The 9,920-nt window shown below is 40.9% G+C and overlaps 1 protein-coding gene across 1 annotated transcript in view; it reads right to left on the bottom strand.

Annotated features, from left to right (window-relative positions):
• Positions 1 to 1,579: 1,579 nt before the first annotated feature.
• Positions 1,580 to 9,920, bottom strand: part of LOC143102056 (cartilage-associated protein-like) — a 21,830-nt gene continuing 13,489 nt past the window's right edge. The window contains exons 6-7 of the mRNA XM_076265421.1: positions 2,067 to 2,150; positions 1,580 to 1,715 (exon numbers count right to left, since the gene is read on the bottom strand). Of these exons, the coding sequence (XP_076121536.1) occupies positions 1,596 to 1,715; positions 2,067 to 2,150 (204 nt within the window). The 3' untranslated portion in view covers positions 1,580 to 1,595. The remainder of the gene's footprint in view (positions 1,716 to 2,066; positions 2,151 to 9,920) is intronic.

Raw genomic sequence — 9,920 nt, 5'->3', positions numbered from 1 at the left:
GATTGACAAAGGTCACAAGAGCAGTTTGGTTGACAAAAGGTTTGGCATGATCAAAGGCTGGGGTGATGATTAAAATGAATGTTAAAGTACATACACTCTGGAATTTCTCACTACACTATCACCATGACCACTATCACCATTGCACTACCACCATGACACTCATTCACACAGAGCACCTTACCTTACTATGCACAGAGAATCACAGGCTCAGTCCCTGCCTCAGTCATTGCAAGCGCCTCTGATTGATTAATCACCACTATGTGGATACTGTTTTTAGAATTGATTTAGATTAAGTGTTAGTATAATTTGTATTTTTGTAATTTCTATTTTAGTATATTTTTATATATTGTATTAAGTGTTAGTATAATTTGTATTTTAGTATATTTAGCATATTCTTTATCTTCTACTGTCCTTATTGCTTAGTTGTGTTTTTATATTATATACTTTAATTACTCTTTCTGCTGTTAAAGAATGTGTTTGTGTTGTATGTATGCTGCTGAGACCTTGAATTTCCCCTGGGGATCAATAAAGTATCTATCTATCTTATGCAATATATTTTTTTTTTCAGAGACACTGTTGAAGTACTTTGGGGCACATCTCTACCACTACCTAACTCTACCTCATCAAGTGTCTGCCTCTATGGCTGATGACACAGAAAGTGAGGTTTTCTTGATGGCAAATGGTTACAAGCACATGGGGCCAGAAGTCTAGAGCAGAGCCCCAAAACATTTTTGGCATGTGAGCAAGGATGGATTACTGAATGAGCCTACTGAGTCCTTATGCATCTGTGTCCAGGGGGACAGTAGTTCATAATCAGTCACTGTATTAATACATAACCTCACTGTATTCATTTATAATAAAACATTATAGTGTGAAGTTGTCAAATATCGCCAAGCACAGGTGACTCTGCGTTGTGGGAGGGGGCCCCCAATTCAAATTCTGCTTAGGGCCCCCAAAAGGCTCGGGCCGGCACTGTGTGGGATACAACTGGTGCAAGATGGTCATGCTGGTTTGCTAGAGTAGGTTTGCTGGGTAAACTAACTGAAGGTATGTTTTCACAAGAGTTTTGCTGGTCTAGCAGGTCAACCAAGAAGGTGTTTTAATCAGTCTTCAGGACTCCCTTATCTCCTCGGTGGTGTGTGTGTGTGTGTGTATATATATATGTGTGTGTGTGTGTGTGTATATATATATATATGTGTGTGTGTGTGTATTTATGTGTGTATATATATGTGTGTGTGTGTGTGTGTATATATATATGTGTGTGTGTGTATATATGTGTGTGTGTGTATATATATGTGTGTTGTGTATATATATGTGTGTGTGTGTGTGTGTTTTAACTCTCAGTCTTCAGGGACTCCCTCATCTCCTCGGTGGTGTGTGTGTGGGTGTGTATATATATGTGTGTGTGTGTGTATATATATATGTGTGTGTGTATATATATATGTGTGTGTGTGTGTATATATATGTGTGTGTGTGTGTGTATATATATGTGTGTGTGTGTGTATATATATGTGTGTGTGTGTGTGTGTGTGTATATATGTGTGTGTGTGTGTGTGTGTGTGTATATATGTGTGTGTGTGTGTGTGTTTTAACTCTCAGTCTTCAGGGACACCCTCATCTCCTCTGCTCCTCGGTGGTGGATCCCAGTGAGCGATTAGCGGCTCCTCACGACCCCCCAGTCCAGCAAACTCCTCATCAGGACTATCCACCTCACCCTGCACACACACACAAAAAACATACACACACACACACACACCATCATCATCAGTCCCGCAAACTCCTCATCAGGACCGTCCACCTCACCCTGCACACACACACATACACACACAAACATACACACACACACACACAAACATACACACACACACACACACAAACATACATACACACACACACACACACACACAAACATACACACACACACACACAAACATACACACACACACACACACAAACACACACACACACACAGACACAAACATACACACACATACAACATACACACACACACGCACATACACACACACACACAAACACACACACACATACAACATACACACACATACCTCATCATCTGACTGTAGATGAAGTTGAGAAAATTCCAGCATTGCTTTTTGTGAGGAGATCAGATTGAAGTAGCTCACAGCCTCCTACACACACACACACACCATCAGTTAAATACCATCTAGACTCAAAGTTGTAAGTATGTAAGTGAAACACACTCAGCACACAGTGAACACACAGGGCCAGATGTACTAACGCTTTTGCGCCCACTTCAGGCGTATTTGTTTCGCAACGTGCGTGTAAAATCATTGCGAGGTATTTACAAACAGGCCGCAATGATGTAAAAGCGCAAACTGCCTGTCGCGGGACCTGAAAGTGGCAGATTGCGATTGTCATGTCATGCATATGCATTCATGGGAGGATCCAGGGGAAATTGGGAGTTTAGCGTAAAAAGATGGGAGGGGAAGAGTAAAGATCGCCTTATGTATTCCGCGGTATGTACAAAGACTGCTCCTGAAAGCGCACGTCTATTCTGCGCCTAAATACTTCCGCCTTGTAAAAGCAGGTGTTAATCCAAATTGCAGTTCAATGCGTCAATAAGAGAACCTTTCAAAGACAACAGAATCGCTATTTAGAGCACAAGTTTTTGTGGTGAAAGTATTTGTACTACCAAAAGCAACCTTAACTTTCGTTGGCCTTTAGAATGTCTTACTTTCACTTTCACGTCATTCACTTAAACTTTCCTACTTGCTAGATTTGACCAATCTTCCATAGCCTACGTGCACAAGTAGTTTGAGTAGAACTACTGATCTTCATTATCTCCCTGATTGTTTACATCTTACCATGTATGGTATTATTTCATGATCGCTAAACGTTTGATTCTTTTTAATGTTTTCATCAGTTAACTTCATTCAACTTGTATGTAGGCGCTGCCATTCAGTTGTGGACGTTCGTAAATTGCGTTTATGGGCGGAGAAAGGCAGAGAAAGGCGCAGTTTACACTAAGGATTGAACGATTGATAAATACGACGGAAACTTGGGTCTGACAGCGTTCGCAATCTGCGGTGTGTCCATGACGCTGATAACGCTACGTTCGCAAATGTACGTACATCTGGCCCACAGTGAGGTGAAGCACACACTAATCCCGGCGCAGTGAGCAGCCTGCAACAACAGCGGCGCTCGTGGAGCAGTGAGGGGTTAGGTGCCTTGCTCAAGGGGAGCAGTGAGGGGTTAGGTGCCTTGCTCAAGGGCACTTCAGCCTTTTCATACTGGGGTTCAAACCGGCATGTATTATGGTCTCTGATTTATATACGTTGGTGTCACCAACACAGGCTCAGACAACAGAGATTCGGGTACAAGGGACTGGGGTTAGGGTTAGGATTAGGATTAGGGATTCGGGTTTATTTCTCAATGGCAGGCAGGGAAAGGAGGAAACACCAAGAGGGAACTACTGAGGAAGGTCTCTGTATGTGTCTTAATGTTTTGATGACTTGTAGGATAATGTATGGCATATTTGTTGGTACTGCTGGCTGTTAAAACCAATTGCCCCTCGGGGACATTAAATAATTTAACTATTTAAACTACTCAACTTTTTAACTGTTAAGCCATTTCAACTGTCAGTTGTCATCAAATATGACTTCCACCAACTGTTTCCTCTGCCCACAATTGTTTCCAAATAAAAGTTTGTTTTGTATTTTATGTTAATATATGTTTTGCATTTTCATGCACTGGTTATTTCCTCGAAATTAATTTTTTTCTAGTTATTATTTAAAACTGCTGACGGCGGTTTTATTTTATTTTTATAAGTTCAGTGGCAGGATTATAGGCCTACCTGGCGCCTGAACATAACCCCCCCCCACACACACACACACATTACACTACCTGGGGTTGCCACGGTTACACAGTCCTCCTGATATCGCAGAACTTGTGGGTCATTGTCCCCATGTGTGTGTGTGTGTGTGTGTGTGTGTGTGTGTTCGACAGGGTCAGGGCAACCTTCCAGTTGCTGGACGACTCCTCTACATCCTGAACCACCCCCAGGACTATGCATGGATGGATTATGAACTTTCAGGTCCCTGGGCCCAGATGTATTAAGGGCCCCCCACTAATTGTCGCATGTGAGATTATTGTCACATGTGCCCCACCCCCCTTTTATGGCCAATACTAAATTCAATCAGATTCATATAGTGGGGCTGTTAAGCTCTTAAAATAGGGACGATCTTGCTTTTTGTGAAAGAAGCATGAAACTTTCAGGGTTTGTTCTTGATGACCTAAGCTTTAATTTAAGATCTGGAGGCATTCTCAGTTTGACCTCTGAGGTCAGATAGAGGTCACTGACCTCTGTAATAGATATCACCATGAAACTTTCTCAGTTGATTACTCATGTTAACTCATTGAATGCCAAGCCGTTTTCAGGAGCTTTGTCCTAGAGTGCCAGCAATCTAGACCATTGTTGATGATTTTTTTACAGCCACAGCATATTCTGTGTTATAGCTATGAACACATACAATGGCTCGTTTAAAAGGTGAGACTTTAAGCTCTCGGTAGGTGCAAACCGTGTATTTCTACACGCCTCTGTTCCTGAGAAATCCCAAGCTAAACAGTGGCTAGTTTTCATCAATTCTAGAAATGGAGATATAACGTCTTTCATGAAATATGAAGTGTTGCCTGTTACTTACTTGTGTAAACTTTCCGGGAAGTGAACAGCGAGACCTGGTGAGACTGCCACCTAGTGATAGACCCACGAAAATGGCCTGGTTTTGACCTGACGTGCATGCGTCACTGATTCGACCCAAAGCGGCAACCGAGTTAGTTTTTGGCACTCAACGCATGGGAAGGAAAAACATAATATTACGTTTTTGCCACTCAATGAGTTAAGCTAAGAAAAAAAATGTATTGAAAGTTTTTTATATTGTAATGATCTGAGCCTAGCTGTTATGACTGTACTCCCATAATGCTGTGCTGGTATAGTCTTTCTTTATGTTGTACCTCATGTGTTTACCCCGTGTATTGTATGTGACTACCCTGTTTGTGTATCGTGCTTGTTTAATTGACCTCCCTTGTGTTGCCTGTTTAATGACGTTCGTGTGTTTTTGGTGCGTAACCAATAAAGACCATTTTGAGACAACCTTGCAGATTGTTACAATATTTTAATGTCTAAATATGCAAATTAGACCATATCTCATTAAAAATGCGCTAATTTGCATACATTTTAAAGGGGTGATAGAATGATTATATAGGGTATTTCATGCTGTTCCTTAAAGTTTCCGAATAGAGTATGTAACATTGGTTGGGCTGAAAATGGCCCGTGTGCTGTTATATGCGCCCTAAGGCAAGCCAAGGAAATAGGCCCTAGAATGAACGAGAGGTTTTCTCCCTTTTATGGTATGCTCATGAATATTTAGATGAACTGCGTGCTGATTGGTTGGTTTACAACGAGCGAAGCTCCAGAGCAAAGACGGCAACATGGCCGACACCACTCGCTGAAACAGCCAAGGTGGAATACGGAGACATACAGTAGGTGTTGAACAGCATCTGTTCAACACCAGCATCAGAGGAAGAATCTGAAATAGAGCTGGTAAGTCCCGCCCATCCGCTAAACCCCCAGTGGACCTCTAGATTGAAAAATCGTCAATGCAAGTGAATGTGAGAAAATAATTATTTTTGTAACGGCAGGAATAAACACACATGGTAACAAAAATATTCGAAACATGTCTAGCTTCACTCAACACATTAACACTATGATACAGTGTGATTGTAAAGTTGTATGGTTCACTGTGTTCAAAGACGATCTTAATAACCCTCTACATCTCGACCAACTGATGGTTGTTATGGGAAACTAGTTAGCTGTCGTCTAGCGGAAAGTTGTAGTCCACAAAGTGCTCTCACACAAAGTTTAACCGCATCAAACTTCTACCCACTCAATTGTAGCATCTTACACGAAAATTTATATTAAAAATTCACAGACAACATATGTTCACATTCATGGCACAATTCAAACGGGACCAGAAAATAATTATTTTCTCACATTCACTTGCATTAACGATTTTTCAACCTAGAGGTCCAGCGGGGATAGCGGAAAGGGCGGGGCTTACCAGCTCTTATAGAGGAGCAACCAGTCGCCCATAGATTGGAAATGACTACTTCAGAGTGGTAAGTTTTGTCATTTACTTGAGTTTGCCACACGTAGCCCAGTTAGCTAGCTGTAATACTAGTGCAATACTCGCACGTTAGTGTCGTAGACTAAGCTAAACATTGTATTAGGTTCGTTTTTAGCATTGTAAGCAACATAAGTTATTCATTTGCACACAAACAAATGTTTTACAACTTGTACCCTTGTGCAGTTTTGGTCAAGATGTCCAGTTAGAAGCTAGATGAAAAGTTCGTAGCCAGTCCAGGCTATGCTGTAGTGAAAGGAGTGCTGCTTGCAAGGAAAGTACTCATTTTAGTCAGTAGTATATTCTCCTGCTGAATAAGTCATCTGATTAGGAGTTACATACATTATTGTAGTGGTAATATGCGATCTTACAAAAGGACGTCCAGTTAGCTCGGCAGGAGCTCTGTGCAGTTCGTAGGCTATATGGCTGAAGTGAAACGAGTAGCCTACTGCTCGCGTCAATGAAAATATTACATTTGTGTCAGTAGGTCTAATGAACTCTTGTAACTACTATCCTGCTGATTAAGTCATCTGATTATCGAGATTTTTACCTTCTTTCCATGTAGTAATGTATGATCTTACAACGGGACGTCCAGTTAGCTGGGCAGGAGCTCTGTGCAGTTTGTAGCCTATGGCTAAAGTGAAACGAGGTTAACGAAAATATTACTAGGCCTACTCTCGTTTGTGTCAATTCAAAAACACTTTATTTATCCCCAAGGGGCAATTTACATAGTACCATGGAGTAGAGTACAATAATCAAAAATCCTATAAATATCACTGTTTAAAATACAGTAGGTACAGTCAGTAGGTCTAATGTAATCTTGTAACTATCCTGCTGACATCTGATTAAGATTATTACCTTCTTTCCATGTAGTAGCCTAATATGTGATCTTACAACTCTGGTAACTAAAACTGCAGACATTTGCTACTTTGTGCTTCCTGCTCATTCAAAATTACGAAATAACAGCAGGGAAATTATGTTTGTTTTTTACAGGTTATTAGACGAATGACCCAGGTTCCTGAGGAGCTGACCTGAATGACCATCATGGCCTCGATCCGTTGTGCCTCTATATTCTTTGCAAAATGCAATGAATATTTACAGAGCTGACCATGGCCGTTTGAAAATCAGAGGGATGGAAAGGTGAGGACAATCTGATACAAATGTTAGCAGTTACAGTATATAAATAAAATATTTTTAACCAATACACATTTATTATTGGTTCAGCATATCCCTGCTGAAAAAAACCAGCCTGACCAGCTAAAGGTGGTTTGCTGGTTGACCAGCTTGTTTGACCACCCTATGATGGTTGACCAGCTAGACCAGCAAATCTCTTGCGAAAACATACCTTCAGCTGGTTTACCCACCTAACGATGGTAATTCAGCTGGTTTTGCTTGTCGTACCACCTCAAGCTGGTCATTTTAGCTGGTCTACACTGCTGGTTTAACTGGCCGTGCCAGCTTATGTTGGTCAAACCAGCATGACCATCTTACACCAACAATGTCAAGCTTGGCAAGCTGGTCACCAGCATGACAATCTTGCACCAGCTGTATCTCACACGACAGGCTGGTCAAACCAGCATGACCAGCTTCCTCAGATGGTCACGCCAGCATATCCAGCTGGTGGTCCAACCAGCTACACCAGCAAAGACCAGCAAGAGCTGGAAGAAAACCAGCAAAGACCAGCTAAAACCAGCTACCAGAATAAGCTGGTTTCTAGCTGTTTTTTTTTTTTAACAATCGTCCAGTGATACTCTGATGTAAAATCTTAAAAAATAAATAGTAAAAAAAATTAGCTTTTCCACTCTGTTCTCGTCGCAGGCAATGAAGTGACCTGGCCTACAGGTCTTTGGTGAGCAGGAGCTGGGGTTTCCTTAGAAGAAGCGTCCGTGTCATGATCCCCTCGTGTGTGGTGCTACTCATATGGAGGGAGCTTCCGGATACTTCAGGGCAGTACGTTGGATTCAGACCCCTTTTCGACTGAACCGTGACACATGTTCAGCAACAGCATCCTCCATGGAAGGTCTGTCAAGCTGAGCACACAAGTCCTGGGGCACAGGAATCCGTTGGACGGCATCCCAATCAAAAGGGTCTTTGATGATCTCGAAGAGGACAAGAAAGAGGACTTATATTGGATACTGTAATACAGTGCATTGTAGGCTGTATACTGTACAATAAACAAATTGTATGGCCCTGCACATTGTGCTTTGTTTACAGTACTGATGATGATTTCGACACCAGTAGCATCAGGTCTTAGACAGCCTGTTGTGTGTGAATCGATAAGTTCTTTTTAGTGCCTATACTGTTGCACATTTTGATTTGTTGTTTGTAATAAAAATATATATTTTATTAAACTTACAAATTGTTTGGCAAGTCTGTACATAGTTTCTCCTTGGCTGTCTTCCGTTGTGGGATCTCAGCATTCTCATTGAAGTGCATGGCTGCAAGATAAAACCTAAACCAAACAACAGAAATGTTGTAACACAAGTGAAAGTCACTTTTGCATGCACACACCAAGCTGTTAACTCACAGCAAAAGCATTTGCTAATATTCTAAGCCCCGCAAGATGCCACACTTGGAGCATCTGTTTGGCATGCTGCGTTTGCCATGTTGCCGTTCTTGTAATGTTCTAAAATAAGAACGTGCAAATAAATCCATTGTATCTAGACAACACGGTTTTCAACATATCGACTAGATATCATTTGAATTGATAACGTGAAGTTGTTTCCACTTCAAAAACATGTGTTATATGGGTATGGGTTATATTACAGCTTAGCAACCAAACTATCGTGTTACTCAGCTTCAGTTAGCTATCTTGCTGAGAACATAACCTGTCAGAGATCTCGACAAACATGCTTAGTAAAATGTAGGTTAACATGACAACACAGGTTTTATCCGAATGACACACAGGAAAATTAAATAGCCTTGCCAATGAACTAAATCACACATTCTACTTGCTAGATACACGTTAGCATGGCTAATAACTGCTTAGCGACAAAATAATACTTACAGCATGCGGTTGTGATGACCTTACGCTCGGAACAGCCCCTCGTTTCAGTAACAGCAGCTTAGCAAATCCTGCTTAACTGTCCAAGGTTTTGCCTTCGGTGAAATGTTTTGCAAATTAATAACGGAGTGTCGAACTTTGCAGGGATCTTCTGGTAGAAAAACATTATCCATGCCCCTCGAACTTTTGAATCCTTGGGAAGACTATGGAAAGTCTCAGCTTTCTTTGTAGCCTAAGTTTCAGTCTGGAACACTGCATTTACGACCGTGGCTCATTTTCGATATCCTTGAAGAACTGTCTGCTTTATAATTCCTGTGGAAGTAAACGAGCAGGCAGCTAAACTAGTGTTTGTCTCATCTTCGCTCTTTTCTATCACATTTAGATCCTAAGATACACCCATTTCTAATTTCGGGCCTTGAAATTTCATATCACAGTGGTACAGGTGAATTACAGGATAATAGAAGTAGAAGTCCATAAACCCCTCAGTAATTTTTTCCCCATCTCATATGACAACAAAATGAAAAAAATATTTTGAGCCTGGCTTTATCAGACAATCTGATTTAGTTTTTTAAAATGTATGCAAATTAGTGCATTTTTAATGAGATAAGGCCTAATTTGCATATTTAAACATTAAAATATAAAAAACTTTCAATACATTTTTTATTAATTTGACATGAGTAATCAACTGAGAAAGTTTCATGGTGATATCTATTTTTTTTTCTTTTTACCCCTCAGAGGTCAAACTGAGAATGCCT

Source organism: Alosa pseudoharengus, unplaced genomic scaffold (assembly GCF_046254945.1).
Source record: "Alosa pseudoharengus isolate Yale_2024_CS ecotype anadromous, Long Island Sound unplaced genomic scaffold, YU_APseudo_1.1 YU_APseudo_1.1_scf_4, whole genome shotgun sequence".
Lineage (NCBI taxonomy): Eukaryota > Metazoa > Chordata > Actinopteri > Clupeiformes > Clupeidae > Alosa > Alosa pseudoharengus.
The sequence above is the reverse complement of the archived record's forward strand: the minus strand, read 5'-3'. Positions and strand labels throughout refer to the sequence as shown.